The sequence below is a fragment of the Myotis myotis genome, unplaced genomic scaffold (assembly GCF_014108235.1).
Source record: "Myotis myotis isolate mMyoMyo1 unplaced genomic scaffold, mMyoMyo1.p scaffold_m19_p_12, whole genome shotgun sequence".
NCBI classification, from domain to species: domain Eukaryota; kingdom Metazoa; phylum Chordata; class Mammalia; order Chiroptera; family Vespertilionidae; genus Myotis; species Myotis myotis.
In genome coordinates this window covers 13,285,908-13,306,356 of record NW_023416316.1, presented here as the reverse complement: position 1 = coordinate 13,306,356, position 20,449 = coordinate 13,285,908, and the positions used below count along the sequence as shown (strand labels likewise).

General features: G+C 44.1%; 1 protein-coding gene across 15 annotated transcripts in view; it reads left to right on the top strand.

Annotated features, from left to right (window-relative positions):
- The window catches only part of CDK5RAP2 (CDK5 regulatory subunit associated protein 2), a 154,995-nt gene that overhangs the window by 75,894 nt on the left and 58,652 nt on the right, over nt 1-20,449 (top strand). For 14 of the 15 annotated variants that reach the window (XM_036329834.1, XM_036329840.1, XM_036329832.1 and 11 more), the window contains 6 exons: nt 501-644; nt 6,673-6,770; nt 10,155-10,285; nt 12,035-12,147; nt 14,245-14,373; nt 19,062-19,157. In XM_036329834.1, coding sequence (XP_036185727.1) covers nt 501-644; nt 6,673-6,770; nt 10,155-10,285; nt 12,035-12,147; nt 14,245-14,373; nt 19,062-19,157 — 711 coding nt within the window. The remainder of the gene's footprint in view (nt 1-500; nt 645-6,672; nt 6,771-10,154; nt 10,286-12,034; nt 12,148-14,244; nt 14,374-19,061; nt 19,158-20,449) is intronic. The other variant, XM_036329833.1, reaches the window with a different exon arrangement.

Genomic DNA, 20,449 nt, shown 5'->3' with positions numbered 1-20,449 from the left:
GTTTGCAGTCTTGCCTTTTTCTTCCTGGAAGTCAAATCTCCCCACAGATATGGATGGTTCAAGTTTTATCAAATTTGTAATATTTCAAGAGACACTGCCCTTTGGTGGTTGTGATTTACGTAATCTCCCTAATCACTGCAGCAACCCCGTGGGATGGGAAACAGACCCGGAGGTCACACTGGTCAGGGGGACTCAGGATTGGAACCCAGCCCCATGGGCCAGAGCCTGGGCTTTGCTCTCCGCACCTGCTGGGAGGCTGTCTCAGTGGTGCCAGAAGGAAGGTTTGTAATGACCACCACCATGCTGGCATCTGCTCTTCCAACTGTAATCACACACAAATGGGGTGCATTACAGTTTTGTAATTGCCAGTATTTGGGGATGATGGAAGTTCCTTAGAGGACATTGTGAAGAAAAAAAGTATCTTTCCTTAAAGAGCAGGGGATAATCTCTTAATGTATTTTTTGATGAAAACTTCCTTATGATTCGTTTTGTTTCTTTAGAAATTCGGTGGCAAAGATTCAGAAGCAGTACAGCAAAATCGTTATTTAATGACTGCGGAGGATCTCAAATTCAGGAGTGAAGACTTAATAACAGAAAAGTGCTCCTCTGAACAGTCACCAGGCAGCAGAAGCATCTTCTCGGAGGTGAGCGTGCCTGAAGCGGGACGTTCACATGCGAATTCATATTCTTTTCTGACACATGTTTGGTAATTCCTTTGATCTAGGAAGCCTCAGATTCCTTTTTGCTGATAGTTGAGCTTACAACAGGTAAGAGGAGGGGCCGTGAGTCTGTGTAATTTACAGATTAGTATTCCGCAGCCGAACATTAGTGTTTGCACTGCACAGGAAACAGAAATCGCGGCTCCTTAAAACATGAACCTCATGTTTGCTCTGTAGGGTTCACCTCTCAAGAACTAGGTAATTTCAGGTGTTAAGAACATTTTCCTGTTCAAACGCACATGAAAAAGGGCACAGCAGCCCTTCCTTATCTGGTCCCAAGTTATCTTCCAGTCCCATTTTCTTTCATTCCTTATCATCACTAACAACAGCCAACCTCTTGCAGGTTCCTGAAGACGCCATCTTTGCACGCGTTGTTCCATCTCCTGGAATGCCTTTTTCTTCCTTGTTCACCTGGTGACTCCTGAACATCTGTAATGGCCCTCTAGTGTCACCTTCTCTGTGGCCCCTCCCCTGAACCCGCTTAGTAGTGATGTCTCTCTTCCTTTCTGGTGCACAGCACTGTGCACGCCCACCCATCCTAGCACTTAGTTCTTGTGCTGACATTACAGGATCCACCTTTCTGCTTTCCCCTCACTCGAGCCCCTGTGCACCGTGGGCAGGCACCTCAGAGGTAGAGAACTGACACTCGTGTTGAGCCCCAACATCTAGCCCAGTGGTTGGCTCAGTAAGTGCTTGTTGAGTGAATGAATGACTCTGTTGCTTTGTGAGAGATGCGTAGATATTGTTCTGACCCCAGCTTGAATGAATGCAACTTGGCAGCCAGAAATGGGAAAGGAAAGGAGTTCAAGTTTTGAAAGCTGACTTTAATTAAGTTCATGCATTTAGGACAGACTCTTACACAAATTAGTTCTCTGATGAATGGCTCTGATCATGATGTGTGGTTTTGCAAAGGGTGATTCTCAAAATAATTAACTGGTGCAGCACGGGCCCAGCTATGGGAATAGACTCAGGCAGTAGGGCTGGAGCAGGGTCCTGGAGACCTGCTTGTGTGCCAGGGACCAACACTATAGTTATTGGGTCTTGGAGAGGTTCCTAGGAGTCTACAGGGAGGGGCCAGGACAGCTGGGCTAGTTGGGGTGGATGGATCAGGGGTTATTTTACAACGGGTGTAGAAGTACTTCAGTATTTTAGCATCAGTACTAGCCATTGCACTAAGTATCAGCTCAGTATCAGATCGGTCCAGAGGGCATCATTGGCTGAACAGTGGGAGCTCTTTCTTAACTTTGACCATTTATGGGTTTGCATTTTTCTGTGTCTTTGGAATAAGAGTGTTAGCATAGACTAGTGAGGAGCTAGAGCCAGGCCAGAAGTCTGCAGGCCTGGATTCCTCCCTTGGCTATGTCACTTGTTGGGTAAGTCCGGTAATTAAACCTCACAGGACTGACATTTTGTAATTCTAACCTACGTATAGTTATTTTATTTTGACCAAATTTAGTTGGGTATTAGGATACACTCTAACCTGTCTAAGGTACAGTCTATTTTGAAACAAGATAGCACCCCATCAGGTGTTCTTAGATGGACACATTTAGTTAAATTTTGCTATTTTGCATCATGTTTTAGTCATGTAAAAAGTATGTAAATGTTGAATAACATGTTCATGAATCTAGTGAACAGTCTGAGTTGGATGATCTGCACCTCTCTGTGTTTAGTTTTTTTTGGTCTGAGTGGTGTTTGTACTTTCATATAACCACAAGTAAAAAGTCACTTCATGGGCATTTCCCTTATATTTAGAACCTGATGTTTAAATTACTGTGCAAAATGCCTAAGTATTTTAGCAAAGGTTTTAATTCTATTCTGCAAGACTAATTGCAAATTGTGGATAAGGATTTATAAGTTATCATTTAGGAATTGTAAATTTCAAGGTGTCAGTTTAAGAAATCCCGACTGTTAGAGGCTATAGTCCCCCTCCCTCTGCCCCCGCTCCCAAAGGTATACTTTTCAGATTGCAGTTCTTTATTTGTAGAAAATGTGGATTTCTTCTGCTATGCCCTTGGCCATTTTGTGTTAATTTAGGTTTTATCCTCTTCCCATTTCTACAAAGAACTTGAGGCTGTAATGATGTCCCCATTTACTCTGGGCAGTCTGTTTCCCTTCTAATTATTGTGTGATCCTGAGAATGAATGCTGGATGCTCAGGGAATTGAAGAACAGAGAGTAAAACCACTGACCATATTAAACTTGCAGCAGCCAGAGCTTTTTAGACCCTGGCTGTTGACATGTTTGGAACATCGTTGCTGAAGTTCCTGAGTATTAAATATCTTTATTGCAGGGCTGTGTCATAGCTACTAAGAGAGACACCACCCATCTACCAGGCCACTAAATTGCCCTCATTATCAAGAAGTGAGCCATTAAGTCCTCTTGTTACTATCTCTTCAGATTGTGGTCAACACATTGCATGTGTTTCCTTCATGTCGTTAAAGAAGCTGGGGCAGAGTAGAAAATGCCCGTCTTTGGTGTTGGAATGTCAGTTCTGCTACTTATTAGCTCTAGGACTTGGGTCAGGTCTCTTAATCTCTCTGGAACTCACCTTCCTAATCTGTACAATGGAGAATTCCATGCTAATTTCCCGAGAGGATTAGAAATAATGTAGTGTATTAATTAAGGTTCTTTTGGTTGCCAGAAGCATAATATACAACATTGAGTAGTTTGAGCAAAATAGCAGTGAACTGGAGTGTTTACTGGTAGCATAAGGAGGGTGTCGCAGATGCCAGGGGAGAGTCCAGCAGCCATGCCTGGGGAGAGAGAACCTGCACCAGGCCCATGGACAGCAGAAGCTTCATCCTAGGGCTCTGTCTTTTTATTTATTTATTTTGTTTTGTTTTTGTTAATCCTCACCTGAGGATATTTTTTTCCATTGATTTTTAGAGAGTGGAAGGAAGGGAAGGAAGGAAGGGAGAGAGAGAGAGAAAGAGATAGAGATAGAGATAGAGATAGAGAGAGAGAGAGAGAGAGAGAGAGAGAGAGAGAGAGAGAGAAACATCAATGTGAGAGAGTCATATCAGTTGGTTGCCTCCTGCACTCCCACACACCCACCTGTGACTGAGAATCTAACCCTCGACCCTCCAGTCTGTAGGCCGATGCTCTAACTAGTGAGCAACACTGGCCAGGGTTAGGATTCTGTCTTTGACATGAGTCACACCCAGCAACTCCCAGACTGATGGTGTTTCAGTTCACATTTCTGAATCTCTGGAGAGAATCATACTAGTTTCGTGAGGACCCAGGGTCTAGCTCGCAGAGGAGAGAGGGGTCTTCCCTCTCTCGTCCCTGTGTTTTAGGGACAGTTCTCAGATGGGCCAAGGGGATGGTGGTGAGCTGGCTGGGTGGTATTCTTGGGCTGCAGAGAACAAACTACAGATCAGAAACAGTAGATGCGTGGTGATCGTGTCTCCTGTGGGATGAGTGGCCTCCTGTCTGGGTTGTTTCTTGTTTGGAGGGACAGTGTGGAGGTTGCTCCTGCTCAGAGGTGCCTCTCCTTACCGACCTCCTGGCACCTCTCTGCCTCTATGCCAAGGAGACCCATTGGTTTGTCAGCTCTTTCTAATGGGGCATGATTCAACACAAGGGAATAGGTGATTGATGAAATGGCTCAAATGGCTCCAAAGAGTTCATTTATTTAACAAGGGTGAACATTTTGCTTCTAGGAAGATGTTGACTCACTCCGACTCCATTATGCAAAATATCCATAAGACTCTGTGCTCCTAAGATTCATGTGGGTCCCTGTGTTGCCTCGTAGTTATTTAGTCATCAGGTCTGCACGTATTGTGGCAGCGTTTGATCTGTGCCAGGCACTGTGCTGCTCACAAGGAGCCCTCAGACCCATAAGCAGGTGGCTAGGCATCTTGGGCAGGAATATCACAGGTGCGATGCTGTGTTCTCATTGTGTCCTGTCCGATGGCACATGATTTCAATTTGTCCCATTACTGGCCACGCTGACTTTGATAACTTTATGAAGATGGTGCCTGCCAGGTGTCTCAGCTATAGTTATTTTCATTCGTAATTAAGTATTTGTGTTTGTGTGTGTGTGTGTGTGGGGGGGGAGGGTGTTCTGAATTTATGTAAATACCTTGATCTTTAAACTTTCACCCACTAGTTTCCTTTCATGTTTCTTGGCTGAATTATTAATTCCCACGATGGTTGGCAAATGGTGAGTTTTCTAATTCCATCATTCCTTCTACATTTGTTAGTTGTTGTTCTACTTTACAGAAAAGCGCACTCTTCTTCCCATTTATTCATTTATTCATATCAATATGGACTCAAGAATTCATATTTTATTCAGTAGGTTATAATGTTACTACTGTTATTTATTTTGATGCTCAAATTATTCCAGAGTTGGCCTTTTCTTAAAAACATTTTTTTTTATTGATTTCTTTTTAACTTTAAGAGAACATTTTTTTGATAAATCACAGAGGTAGAAGAAGTAATTCCTAGAAGAAATGGCCTTAGGAAAAAGTTATGGAGGTAAAGGAAGGGCCCTTGGTGCTTAGGCGTGAGGAAGATAATGGTAACATGCTGGGGCAGGGAGTGTGAGGGGGCAGGAGGGAGAAGAGGAAGGGGAAGGCAAAGGCAAAGGAAAAGGCACAGGTATGCTCCAGGAGGAGGAGTGCCTGATTTTTTTGTTTTATTTTGTTTGTTTTTTTAGAGAGAGGGAGAGGAAGGGAGAGGGGAAAGAGAGAGAGAAATGTCGAAGCATTGTTTGGCTGCCTCCTGCATGCCATCCACAGGGATCAAGCTCACAACCCAGCATGTGCCCTGACCAGGAATTGAACTGGCAACGTTTCAGTGCACGGGATGACACCCAACCAACTGAGCCATACAGGCCAGGGCCAGACGTGGCCTTTTCAAACTGGCTCCCTTGTCCTTCTGGAAACACACTGCATCATTATTTAAGCAATTCCATCTTTCCTGGCATTACAAAATTGTATTGTTCTTTGTTTTCTTGCCCCAATACTGGCATTGGCCATTTCTCTCGGGATCCCTTATATTACACATTTAACTTTATCTGCTCTATAACTCCACGAGGTGGTGATTATTGTCTACCATTTACAGATGGAATACCAAGGCTTCAGTAAATTACCTCCTAGGTCCCAGAACTGGTAAGAGGCAGAGACAAAATTTGAACCTTAAAAATAAATTCATAGTGCCCTGGCTGGGTAACTCAGTTGGTTAGAGTGTCGTCTCGATACGAAAAGGTTGTGGGTTCGATCCTGGTCAGAGCATATACAAGAATCAACCAATGAATACATAAATAAATGGAACAATGAATCGATGTTTCTCCCTCTCTCTCTCCCCCACTTCCTCTCTCTAAAAAAAATCAATAAAATAAAAATTCACATTTGTGAGGGCTAATTCATAAAATTACATCCGCAGTGCATACATGAGGAAACTAAAGCTCATAGAGGTTTGTTAACTAGTTACCTGGGTTACGTAGCTGCTAGGTGCAGAGCTCCAGTCAGGTCTCTGTACTGGTAGCATCACTCTGTTCGGATGCCTGTAAAGCACGACTCACTTGACCTCTTCTACTTGAATGTAAGTCCCTTATTCCTAATACTTGCCAGGTTTGGGTTTAGAAATTTTTTTTTGAACAAGAGCAGTGTGGAAAGGCATTCTCTATAGTGTTGTGAAAATAATAACCAGAAGCTCTGAGGGATGGCTATTTGATGATGGGCAAATAGGGTAATGATGATGGTTCTCTGTGATAGCTATTTAGTGTTGGGAGCACAGCTCCACTTTATTCAGAGGGAAGTGATGGCCGGTCATTCCCCACTCCTCCTGCAGGTGGTGCTCACTGACTGTGGCCTGATCCAGAGCCCGGCACTAGGGATCACCTTTGTTTGGATTTAGAAACCAGAAGCACCCACCTAGGTTTGCATAATGTAAGGATGTGCTCTTTTAAAATTCATCTCTTAATGTCAGATACCCATTGTCATTTCCAGGAAAAGCAACAATTAGACTATGAAGAGCTGATTCAGGTCTTAAAGAAAGAGCAGGACATCTATGCCCACCTGGTAAAATCTCTGCAGGACTCAGACAGGTAAGGGTTTCTGTTTGGACATCACATATATGTGAGTGTGAGCACTTATTTGAATAAGTGCTGGTTGTTTCTGAGGCAGCAAAGTTTGCCTAGGAAGCTCAAAGTGCTTGGATGGTGACTGCCTTGTTTAAGCCAGATATATCTATTTTCTAGCAAGAATTGTCTGACTCTTGACAACAAATTTAGGATTTTCACTCAGATTTTTATAATACATTATTATAGATTTAGAAGGTGCTTCTATGTATTATCTCCAGTGATCCTCACAGCAGTTCTGTGAGGTAAGTACTGTTATTCCTGTTTTCCATAAAGCATTTTCCATGAGCGGTTAAGCGACTTGTCCAAAGTCATATGGATGATGAGTGACAGAACCCACAACTCACTCAAGTGACTTGTGTCTTTACAGAATTGCTGGGATGATTTGGTGCCTGGGAGTATGATGAGGAGAGTTGATTACAGGCTAGAGGTCTTGTCGTAGCCCTAGCTCTGTGTACACAGGCAAGTGGCCTGTCCTGAGCCGCTGTTTGCCCATCTGTAAACACAGGGGTGGCCTCAGTGATTTCTCATAGTAAGAAATCATCTCTCTATGCACCAAGATAGTAACAGGTGAAAGGGATGATGTCTGGGGTTCATTTCAAAACAGCACAGAAGCAGAGGAAGTGGGCAGAGATACTGTGGAACAAGGTTGCCATGGCTTCCTGGTTGGGGCTGGGGTGGGACTAGATGGGGCAAGGAGTGGAAGTCAGTTCTCGGAGGTGGTCAGGGTATTGTCCAGGCGTCTACAGTTTGGAACAACCAGAGCTCAGACCTCCCTGGCTCCCGAGCCTCTGCCCTTCCTGAGATGTCTCTCTTGAGAACTCAGACAGTTTTTACTTCCCTGGGACTTAGCTTTCTCACGCTTGGCTCTACTGGGATTTGAGGCTGGGTAATTTTTTGTTAGGAGGGGCTGTGCATCGTCTCATTTAGCAACAGCTCTGACTTTCTCCACCACATGCCGGTAGCTCCCTTCCACGCCCCAGTTGTGACAACTGTCAGTGTTGCAGATATTGCCACTTGTTCCCTGGGTGCCAGGATTGTTTCCAGATGGGAATCACTGATGTAACTCATGAGAATCAGACATTTGGCTTACAAATGTTATCTTTTTGGGGGAGTTTTCAGGATATGTGGAAGGAAGGAAATAATGTGTTGAGTATTTAGTATGTGTTGGGCACTATGCTATGTTCTTTCCCATATAACACCTCATTTAATCCTCAAGACAATCTTGAAGGAAAGATACCACCCTGGTTTACAGAGGAGGAAATTAGGACTAAGGCCTGAGGTCATGGAGCTTTGCCTTTTGGTGCTTGGGTCTCTGACTGCTCATTTCTGCCTCTTTCCCTACCATGTTCCAGATAGAGGAAAGCACAGGGCTTTTGCTTCCTTTGCTTCTTTTGTTCCACCAAATCCCTGCACCTTGAAAAGACTCTGGAGTTGGGGAAACATAAATAATAGACAGGGGCGCAGCAGCGAATGGAAGAGGGAGCGAAGCAGTTAGCTTTCCCAGCCCTAATCGCACGAGCTTTGCTAAAACAATCTTTTTTCTTTTTCCCTGGTTAAATGTGTCTGCAGCCCAGCCGTATCCAAGCGCGTGCTGCGCTGTGACACTCTGGAAGGTTTTCCATCAGCCTGACAAATTGGTCATTATGATTGTCTTGAAATGGAAGTAGGTACAAGTTGCTGGTAGGGCCCCTGGCTTTGCAAGAAGACGGCTTCACAATGAGCCATCGTCAAAGCAGTGAGCATAGAAGATTAGACATAATGGTTTATTTTCCTTCCAATATATGTTGATTTATGTGTGCAGTCCGGTGGATGGAGCTGAAAGAAATTTGTGAAGGAGAAGTGGGGCTTGAGTCTGCAGCACATATACTTAGAGCAATAGCTTGTATCTGTTTCGGGGTGTGGATTCCTTTTGAAAAGTCTGATGAAAGCTTACGGGCTCTCTTCCTAGAAAAAGCCACATAGACGGTTCCAAAGTGCTGATGGACACTCTCCGGGAACGATGGGTCAGATGCTGGTAGGGAGTGCTACATTACTTGGTGTCCGGAAAAGGAGGCTTTCTGACGTGTTAGTGTGCTTTGGTAGTCTCGAGAAATGTTCATATAGTTTGACTGTCATAGCACTGCTGGGAACTTGTCTTAAGAAACTAATCTGAGTGTGGAACAAGGCTTAGGCACCGAGTTCAGTGAAGCGTTGTTTATGTTACTCCGATTTCGGCTGCGGTCTCTGTTCCTCTGGGAGCTGGGGTAACAGTTCAGACCCCTGCCGTGTGCGCAGCAGTAGGAGTTCACAGTCCTTCCTGTGGACGTGCATGGCCCAATTAGGAGCCACTAACCATGTGCCTATTTAAGTTTAAATTTTAAAAAATTAGACATTTAGTTCTTTGGTGTGCTAGTCACAGTTCAAACGCTCTGTAGGCGCTTTTAGCTCGTGGCTGCTGTATTAGTGCAGATACCGAACATTTCCATCAGAGGGATTCTGTTGGACAGTCCTCCCCAAGGTCAATGCCAGTTCTGGGAGGTGTGCATTTTCATGGCCTCCTCTGAGTTCCAGGTTGCTCTTTATATAGCTTAGCACTGTGTCACAGTGACCCTGAGTCATACTTGGCTCCCCCTCCTAAGATAACCCATTCCACCATGTATTTGGGCGGGGCTGACCAACCACAGTGGAGTTCTGTTGGTCTTTAAATTGGTCCTTCCCTCCCTCTTTTTGTTGACTTTCTTTGTTCTTTATTTTTCTCCCTTCCTGTCCCTCACCCTTACCCTATACCACCTCTTTTTGGAGTGACACGCAGACATTCTCTCTTGTCTCCTCTCTTCTGAAGCCTGGGGGCCAGGGGACACCGGGCTCCGGAGAGCCTCCCTTTTTATGCCCAAGCCCTCACAGGCGTTTCCCAGCAGAGACATTCTGCAGAGTTAAACTATTTTCACTTATTTCCTTCTGTAGCAAAAGCCTGGAAGGGATCCCGATGCGCACCGATAGGGGAGGAGTTAATGCTACAGAGCCAAAAAGTGACGTTTGCAAACAATTTCCAAATGTGTAGGGAAATATTTAAGTGAGGAACACACAGCTCAGCATTGTATGTCCATTTCAACCTTGTAGTAATTCTCGGGGGGAAAGATTGGGAGGAAATACAGTCTGCCGAGTGTTAATTGGTAGTGGGACCATGGTAATTTTTGTTTTCTTCATTCTTTTGTCTTATATTTTCAATTTCCTATAATAAACATATTTACTTTTATAACCAGAAACAACCACAAATGACATAAAAATCAAAGGGAAGGCTGGCAGAGTTTTGCATCGTAAAGCACAAACAGGTTTGTTTTTTAATTTCTGTTGTCTTATTTTACCAAGTGTCAGCAACCTGCAGGCTGAGTTAAACAGCATCCTTGCGCTGCGGAAGCAGCTGGAGCGGGATGTGCTCACCTATCGGAATCTGCAAAAGACGCTGGAGGAGCAGATCAGTGAAATACGGAGGCGGGAAGGTACACGCTCTTGTATTTATTTCTCTTTGGTTTTTCCACTTGGAGGACTGGGACTGGACTCTAAGGGAGTCCTAAACTCCAGTAGGACATGAGTCATCACGGGATTTCATCTGCGGGTCCTTTTTCGTGGTGACAGTGTTTTCTCTCCCAGTCTGTAGCCGTCTGGCTTCGGTCTTCATAGTGGAAGACCCAGCAAATGTGTGAATTCTGCAGAGCTCTGCTGCAGGACTGCTTCCCTCTGCCTCTCCTGGGTTCTGTAGCATTTGATACTTCTAATTCCAGGTCACCTTGGAACCTTACAATACTCCTTACAACAGCCCTGGCAGCCCAGTACGTCCGGGCTCTGCCTCCCACAGCACCCCATGCAGAGCCCGGACTACAGACACATGAGGGTGAGGTTGCTGCTTCATAGTCAAACACTACTTTTTGCGTTGTCGTGACCACAGTGGACTCATTTAGGGAGGGCTGCAAGATGAGGGTCCCGTGGTTCTTGTATTGCTGTGCTTCTCACAGGAATGTTTGGCCCTCTCCCTTCCTAGAACCTGAGCCCCTTAGCGTCTGGCTTGGAATCTTCTCCCTTTCTGTATCTCTAGGCTGGCATGTGTGGGATAAATTGGTAATAGTGGTGGGCTTACCATTTCTTGAGCAACTACTATGTACAAGGCACAGCGCCAGGCAATTAACTTCTCATCACTGATCCTGACAGTTATCCCGTTATGTAGAGTAGGTATTGGCTTTATTTTACAGATGAAGAAATGAGGCTCAGGGGTGGAGTGGGACTTGGTTTACCCAGATGTGAGCCAGGACATCTTCCTTTGAAGTGCAGCTCTTCCTAGTGCATTAAGTGTAGCAGCTGTTACCCGTGTGTTAAATGAGGTCATGTCTGTGGATGTGCCTCACTCAGTAAACAGCCTGCCCCTTCCCTGCGCCTTCCCTCCCTATTAGAATGTGACCTTTGCTGCAGAGCAGCAATTTCAGCCGTTTTCATCTCACGGCACATAAACTAACTATAACATTCTGTAGCACACCAAAAATATATTTTTTTTGCTGATCTAACAACAACAACAAAAGGGTATAATTTTGGTTTATTCACACCACTGGACGGCTATTGTTGTGCTGGCTGTTGTCATTTTTTTATTTGACAATCTAAGGGGAAAGAGGTCAGTGCCCCTGACTACATAGTCGGGTATTGCATGTTTTAAACATTCTTGCGGAACACTGGTTGAAGATGGCTGCTGCAGAGCAAGCGGCCCTTATGTAGGTGACTCGACTCTCTTATCTAAGATGTAGCAGGCATTTTCTGCACTGGGTATGTTCGCTACCATGGAGGCTCTGGGGCCAGTAAAAAATACATTAGGCATTTATTTCCCTTGAGTTCTACCCTTGAAGGTCACATCTAATTTTCCTGTATTCTCACCTAAACAGAATCATTCCCTCCTTTAAACTGAAATCACCATTTTCTTGTGCCACTCAGGCACAACACTTGATATGCAAATTATAATTCAGAATTGGCTACAGTGAAAGCTTCTGCAGCCCATGATGAAACCACACTTTGAGACATCAGCCTGTAGAGAAAGAAGGGAAAATTACTTTTGCTCCAAAGCTTAGACTCCCTATGCGTACTTCTGTCCCTCTGTCCCCACCCCCACCCAATTCAAACTGCCAGAGATGGATTGCACTGGGACTGATCTGGGAAGGATCTATTTCTGATTTTCTTTTTCTCCTCCCGCCACTTTGTTTTCTTTTTAGCAGAAGAACCATTTTCATTTTATAGTGATCAAACATCTTATCTAAGTATTTGCCTTGAAGAGCACAATCGGTTTCAAGTGGAGCATTTTTCTCAAGAAGAACTTAAGAAAAAGGTATTTGCCTGTTACTTTCAATGCTCTTTTGGTTATTTGTTGTCTCTTGGGTTCCTGATCAGAGGTGTAAGATTCCCAAACCCCCTTTCTCTCCTTTCTTCCCTCTCCTCCCTGCTTGCCTTCGCTCCTTCACGTGCGTTAGCTGGAGAGCCCTCCCCAGGTCTGATACACTCCGTAGGCTCAAGGACCAGCCCCGCTCGAGCTGCTGTAGGACACGCTCTCCAGCCCCTCCCCGTAGAGTTGGGCCACCTTCCCTCAGGTCGCTCACCTCTCTTCTTGGACCAGGCACATCGATTCCCTTCGCACGCGGGCCTGCAATTACCGGGGTGTTGTCTGTTTCCTTTGCTAGGCCATGAGCACCCCATTTATCTGTGGTTTTCCAGTACCTGGCACACGTAGTGGGAGTTAATAGATGCTTTTTGAAAGAATAAACGTTCAAGTTTGATCAATAACTCTTTTTTAAAACTGAAAAGGTTTTTCAATCTGTTGATTGTTGGTGTGGTTAGAGTGGTTTAATATTTCAAGGTTCTAAGAATAGAATAAGAATAGGAAGTGTGAGCTCAGAGGAGACTGTTTTATTGTAAAATTATCATACTTGTATGACAGATTCAGTTTCTGTCTTGGAATAACTTACATTCTGATAGAGTGAATAGACTTGTAAATAAGGAATTGCAATGTGGAGTGCAGGGGTTGCTGTAATAGGCAGATGTGCAGGGTGTGGAGGTAGCAGAGAAGGAAAGGTTAACTGTTGGGGTTGGGGAGAAAGCGTCTCAGCATAAGTGAGGCCCTGAAGTGGATTTTGAAGAATGGATAGGAGTTTGTCTGGGTAGAGGGCTTTTTTAGCAGAAAAGGGGAAATAGCCGGTGTAAGGCACAGAAGTAAGAAATACTAGTAGAAAGGAGAACTATGAAAATTTCAGTATTGTGGGAGGAGTAAAGCAAGGAGCATGAGGCCTTTTATGTTTGAAGGTAAAGAAAATGGGACGATATAGCTGCTGCTAGTACCTACTGTGGCTGTGTTAAGGCAGGAAGTTGTTCATTTGGTTGGCATGTAGTAAGTATCACATAGTGTTTATAGGATCAGAATATCTTATATTTCCCATTATAACCTTGAGAATCGGGTTCAGTTTGTACTCAGGTGTTGGTGTATTTTGGACGTCTGCTATAGATAGTCTAGGTGGGTAGGATTTCCCACTTTACTTGAGGGGCTAATGATTACCCCGTTAAGAAGTCCTTGGGAAATTACTGGCCATTGGGATTTAAAACTTGCTGGGAACAAAGGTGGTGTCTGCTCAATTGCTTATGTACCTGGCCTAGCAAGACCTGTACCTTAAGGAGGAGCACCGGGCTGGGAGCGTCCGGATCTCAGCTCCAGCCTGGCTGTGCCTCTGTGGAGGCAGCTGCCCTTTCCCACATGACAAGGCGCGTTGGCTGTTACCTGCCATTTGTTCTCCAGGCACCCCCAGCTGTGGGACCTTGGGCAGTGAAGGCCTTTCCACCTCAGGCTCTTCATTGTAAAATGGGGGTAATTATACTAGTCTATCCACCTCCTCAAGATTTTTGAAAAGAAGAATCGACTCAAGCTTGTGGGAGTATTTTAGTAGCTGTAAATTGCTTTGTAATTGAAGACTATTATTATTACTGACACTGCTAGGTAAGTGTACAAAGAAGGCGATGCTGTAAAGTAAGGCTCTGACAGTCTCAGAAACGTCATTCTCGGGCATTTTCTTCCCAGGGGCCTCAAGTACAAGGTAGTGTTAACTGTTATTAGACTGTACCAAGGACTTTAGTGCACTGTGACCATGATCTGACTCAATTCTCGCAGTAACCCATTCCACAGATGAGGAATTGGAGGCTTAGCTTAGGCCACTTGCCCAGCACCTGTGCTGTGAAGTGCTGGCTCTGGGATTAGAGGACAGGCATGCTGGTGTTTTCCCCCCACTGTCCCCAGGGCAGCCTGGAGCCTGGAATCAGACCGCCTGTTCTCCAAGCTGCGCTGCTGAAAGGTCTGCTCAGTAGGAAGGGCTGTGCCCAGGAGTGTGGTCCTGGGAAGCTGAAGTCTGCTTGTGGGTATCCAGTTCTCTCTCCTACCTTCTAGGTCAGCGACCTCATACAGCTCGTGAAGGAACTGTATACAGACAACCAGCACCTGAAGAAAACCATCTTTGACCTCTCCTGCCTGGGCTTCCAGGGGGATGACAGACTTGAGTCAACAGAACAAGTGGAGGTAAGAAAAACCGACCTTGTCATGTGGTAATTACAAAAAAAAAACAACCCCCCAGATTTCTCAGGACTGCGCCTGTCCTGGGGAGCCTCTAGAGAAATTCCTTCGGCCATGGTTGGGGTTTTGAGGGCCCTCTCAGGTCAGCAGGTCTGTCCACAGGCTTCCTCAACTTTGGGCCATGTTTGTGTGGACACGATCAGAACATTGTGATGCCTTTGACTCCAAGCCTGGCCCTGAGGTCTGTGCTGCAGATGGCACATCTGGAAGAGAGGTGCAGTCTGAGGGATTGGAGAGTTGCCAAATCACCCAGATAATTTGGGTAGTGTAGATGCAGCCTGTAGTTCCCTGGGATTGTGTTCCAAGGGAGAGAGGCCCATTCTGTTAGTTTGCTCTGGGGAAGGACCAGGGAAGCCTTGTTCACCCTGATGACTTCTGGTCTCTGCTCATCTTTGCGACGTGTTGCCTTTGATGTTCTCTGTTCTCAGCCCGTGGTGTACAATGGGAGGACCCCAAAGTTGTGACAGTGAGGCAGAGTTTGTTGTTTCCTCCCTTTTGCCCCTAACTTGGCCCAACTCTCTGCTTGAAGAGCCTTACCCCCTGCATCTATTAGCCTTTTTCAGAAGACGAATTGTTCTCACCTGAAATGCAGGTGGGCCTGTTTGGGGCCCCTGGAATCTTCTTGGTCAGAGTTGTCTTGAACCAGCCTGGCATGGCATGTCAATGGACGTCTCATTGCCACATCATTTCTGGGGAAAGATTTGTCGGCTTTAAGCTGTCTCCTCCCACCTTCCACGTGGGAAATGCTCAAAGGTATTGAAGCTGCGCTGGCCATCTGCTGTCTTGGAGAGGGAATGTTACTGATTTAAGCCTCCAGGGCTCTGGAGCATTTTGAAAACCAAGAATGTCGGCGATTCATTTAGGGAGAAACAAGTCTCTTGGCTTCTTTTCTCCAAGGCAGCATTTTTAATAAGCAGCTCATTCTTCACCTACTTCATTTGAGTGGTAAATGGCAAATTTGTTTGTTCATTTGTCCTTTGAAAAATCTGTTAAATGTCCCATTGTGTGTCCTTTGGAGAACAGAGGCCTTTTCCTCTTCCCACTCTGAGGTCTTCATACCAGCCGGTTCAGATTTGAGTAATATGTCAGATTGCACTTCAATTTGATGTTCCCTGTGAGTAGCCTTGTCCTTTGTAGCATAGTTCCCGCCATCCCCGCAATGGGAAGGGGGATGTTCCCACAACAACCTTGAGCCCAGGGAGGAGAAGTTAGGGGTGAGGGTGGGTGACAAGGAGGGGCAGCTGCCTCCCTGGGAGGGCGCATGGTTCTCCTTTGTGAGAAGGAGGCAGGAACACTGGATGTGCTTGTGTCCACGCCTCTTCTGAGCAGCAGGGCTTGCAGGGTGGGGCTGGCACCGATCCTGCTCTCTGGGAGCCTAGAAATTAGAAAAGGAAAACAATGAAGGCAAATATAGTTTGTATGATAAATTCGGTATTTTTCTCCAATATTTAATTAACCCACAGCATTATCCAATACTTGGAAAACAGAGAAAAGAAATCACCCTATAATCCTGTCACTTGAAAACACTCACAGTTAACTCGCATTTTGGCATCTTTCCTTCTCTGTTTGTGTGTATGGACACGTGCATGCCCACAAGACATCTATACAGTTTTGTTTCTTGTGTTTTTCCAGTCACTGTTATGTTATAGCATCTTATGAATGCACTGAAATTTAACTAACTGCCTCACTGTTGCTGAACATGGAGACTGTTTTCAGTGATTCACTATTTTAAATTTACCTGCTGAGTGCCTTTGGACTCAAATCTTTTCTGGGTTTAGGATTTTTTCCTTAGGCTTTATTTCCAAATATGTAGTTACTAGGTCTGAAGTACAAATACTATTAGATATAGATATAAAATAGGCATATCATTTATTTTTATATGCCCTCCTGCCACAACTTTTAATTTGACAAAGGGGTCCAAATAGTAGGAGGCCCTTGATGACAGTTGGTCGGGTTCATCTTCAAAATGGTTGCTGTGGCGTGGATTCCCTCCAGCTGCTGCAGCCCGCTGCTGCCCTGTGTCTGGCAGTTTACTCCAGACCACCCACAAAGACCATGCACAGGTGTTCTTTTGTTTTACAGTGCATTTAAAATCTCTCATGAGGTTACTCCTATTTCTTTACATTTATTTACTGGTTATTAATTTATGTATTATAGAAAAATGTGGTTGAGAATTGACATACAGGCCCAGCTGGGTGACTCAGTTGGTTGGAGCGACGGTCTGTGCACCAAAAAGGTTGCAGGTTCAATTCCTGGTTAGGGCACATGCCTAGATTGTGGGTTCGATCCCCTGTTTGGGCACATACTGATGGGAGGCAACCGATTGATGTTTCTCTTGTACATTGATATTTTTCTTTCTCTTTCTCTCTCTCTACCTTCCTCTCTCTCTCAAAATCACTAAAGAATATCACCAGGGGGTGGGGGCAGGTTAGAAGGGGTCAATAGGGGAAAAATGGGAGATATGTGATACTTTCAACAATAAAGATTAAAAAAAAACCGTGGGTGAGGATTTAAAAAAGGAGATAGAGAAAATTGACATATGGTAGTGATTTGAGCAGACTATAATCAGGGTAGTCTCACAATCTAGATTTTTTTAACATTTCCCACCTGTCCATCATCACTCAGCTTATCGTTTTGATAAATTTTAATGTACAAACATCAGTACACTTTCCCCTAAGTGCTCCAACATGCTTATCTTTAACTTTTAATATGTTTTATAGTCATTTTTTCTTTAAGGTTAAATTTGCATACAGTGAAATGAATAAACTGTAAGTCTACATTTGCTAGCTTTTACAAATGTATGTCCTTTGTAACCCCAATCCCTAGGAAGATCATGGCCCTTCTAATTAATCCCCACCCTCACCCTGTCCACTTCTCTCATCTTGTTCTCCTGGATTAGTTGTGCCTGGACTGTGCCTTTACATAAACGGAACCATAAAGGATGCTTTCTTTTGTGTAATGCTTTTTTACTCAGCATGTTTTTGAGATTTTTCCATGTTGTTACATGAATCAACAGTTTATTTCTTTTTATTGCTCAGTAGTATTCTAATATATGAATAAGTTACAGTATGTTTATTCATTCTGCTATTGATGAACATTTGGATTGTTTCTGGGTTTGGGATATTGTTATAAAAGCTGATATGAATACTCATATGCAAACCTTTATGTGGACATGTTTCTTGTTCTCTTGATGAATACCTAGGAGTGGGATTCCTGGATCATTGGGTTATTGGTTTTATAAGAAATTGCCAGTATTTTTTCCATAGTGGCTTAACATTTTATACTCTCACTAACAAGCTTAACAGTCCTGGTGATCTGTATAACTGAGAAAGTTTTAATAATGAGGGAAGAAGCCAATAGCAGGAGTGGGTTCCTCCCCTGTATTTAGAAACTTGTGTGCCCTAATAGGTATACTTACGTATTCTTAGTCTGCTTATTGCTTGATCATTAATACAGATCTGATTTGTGATCATCACTTCTATTTGATCCTCATTGCAGATTTGGATGTGGTTAGATTGAATATATTCTGATACTGGGATATTTTCTGTAAAATGACTTTTCTGATATTAGTTTGCTGTGTTTTGTTTTTCTTCTTCCAAAACAAGAGTTTCCCCTAAAAGGAAGATTAGAAAATTTTAAGTTGGGCTGGGAGAATTATGGGTAGTTGATTAAATGTATAAATTCATAGAATAAAACTATGGTGCTAGAATCCTAGACATCTCGTATGTTCAACATGCCTAGCAAGGGACTCCGCACTTGGTCTGTGGTTTTAACGTTGGTGAAATGGGGTTTGCTATACTTTTTGAGACAGTTGTGACTGATTCCCTCCCTGGGTATGGCCACCTTTCCTCATGTTTTATTGGGTTAACCCAGGTGCTGCATGATTAGAATTTTCACCCTTCCAGACAGCAGAGATCTGGCCCTCTTGAGGACTTTGTACTGTCTGTTCTGCATTCTGCAGAACCTTTGGGAATTGCACTTCTTTAAAGCATTAGGGATTTATGCACTTTTTATAAATAACTGTTCTTCGTTTTCAAAAGCATGAAGTTATCCTCAGGCAAGCCTGATACTCTTTATTAGCAATGAGGACATTTGTCAGCAAAATGACAGTGTTGCTGGGATGTCCATCTCAGATGCGTGACACTCCAAAGATAGGTTGATGCCCTGTGCAAAGTAGAAGCAGTGGTGCATAAACCATAGATTTCATTTACTGCTTTCTCGCTATTTGATATTTTCAATCCCATCAATAGCTATTTTCCAAAATCTTGTTACTTTGATGTAATCTGAAAGTGAATTCAGCAACGGCAGGACAACAGACAGCATATTCCATTTGCAGCAGCTCCGGGGGGGGGAGGGGGGCGCAGTGCAAGGGCAGGGAAACTAGCTTGAGTTATTTCTTGGGGAGTTTGTCCTTAAATTATGCCTGGTCCCAGGCAGCTGTGTGTGATTTCCAGAACTAGCAACTCTAACTTTAGTTCATTTTTATTTCATGGCTTTGGCATTTGTTTTTGCCCCTTTTTTGGTTTGTTTTTGTTTTGCATTAAAAAAAAAAAGTCATCACTGACTTATTCATACATATTCATGCTACATCCTTTTTTGGGTTGCATTTTCACACCATTCCACGCACCATGTAGCTTCCGGCTGGCAAGGAAGACGAGGACACGATCAGAATTGGAGAGGGTGACGAGAGTACTTCCCTGAGTGACCCGCATTTGGAGCAGACTAATAAGGTAGGAACGCGGCAGTTAACTCCTTATCCCCTCTACCCCTCTCTGTGCCCAAGCCAGTCGTCTAATCTGGGATGTGTCCCATGGGTTTCCTGTTCATTCCACCTGTATTGAGTGCCTACTGTGTGCCTGTGGAGAGCCGAGAGACTAGGTCCCTTCCTCCTCTGAAGTCACTGACTGGGTGGGAGAGCCAGTAATGAAACAGTAAACAAACATATACTTGCAAATAAAAATAGGGCTTTTCAGGGAGAATAACTTCCCTGAGTGACCAGCACCAATGAGAATTTGACTCTGTCCACATTGAATGTTCCTCTAGTCACATAGATACTGAATATTTGGAGCAAACACTCTCCAAGTTTGAAAAAGATCCTAAAGACTGGGATGTGGTGGGAGATAGGAGGCTGCAGATTTGACATTTGCAGCCTTCACAGTGTTCAAGTTCATGGAGTCACGAGTGGGAAATCATTAAAATGTAGATAGTTATGGAGAGCAAAGCCGTTAAAAGGCAGGGCTTTGGAATGAGACTTGATTCTGGGTCTCGGTCAGTATCTCTGTGACCCTGGTTAACCCTTACTTAGCCTCTAAGCCCAAGTTTCCCCATCAGTGAAGATAATAACACTTCTTGTTAGACTTGCTGTGATATTTACATAGAAATGCATACTAAGTGCTCAGTAAATGGTAGCGGTTACTATTTTTATTAGTGTGTTCTAGACTTTTCCTTCTTGGGAGGTTGCTTATTTAGATGGATGTAATAACTAGATTGGTGGCACACAAGATCCTATAAATAACAGCTCATTTGTGTAGGTCTTGTCTTTCATTTAAAACCTTAATCATTTTACAAGTGTGGAGAGAGGGGTGTGATGGCTAGTGTATATCACCAGCAGTAATGAAGTCGAGGGGAGTTATTTATAGATTGGTAAAGAAATTTACAGCATTGGAAAGGGGGGAAAGAATGCTAATTGCAGCACCTCAAGACATGCCCAGAACAGGCTCTAACTGGATGCATCCTTGGCACCACTCCCCTGGGACCCTCGCGACCCAAGAAGGTGGATCTGGAAATAACATCTCCATGGGAATGAGGAACTCTCCACTTTCCTAATGAGGCAAACCAAAGTTACGCAAATTAGGATGTATCTGTAAAGAGCAAGTGGGCTTTCTGTTTCCTAATGGGGAGGCTACATTGCAGAAGTATAGATAAGTGCCCAAAGCACTGGTAATGGCCTGGGTTCTGTGCCCTTTTTAGGAAGAACTTCTAAAGAGTGGGCCATGGGGGAGGAGGGGAGAAACATGACGTA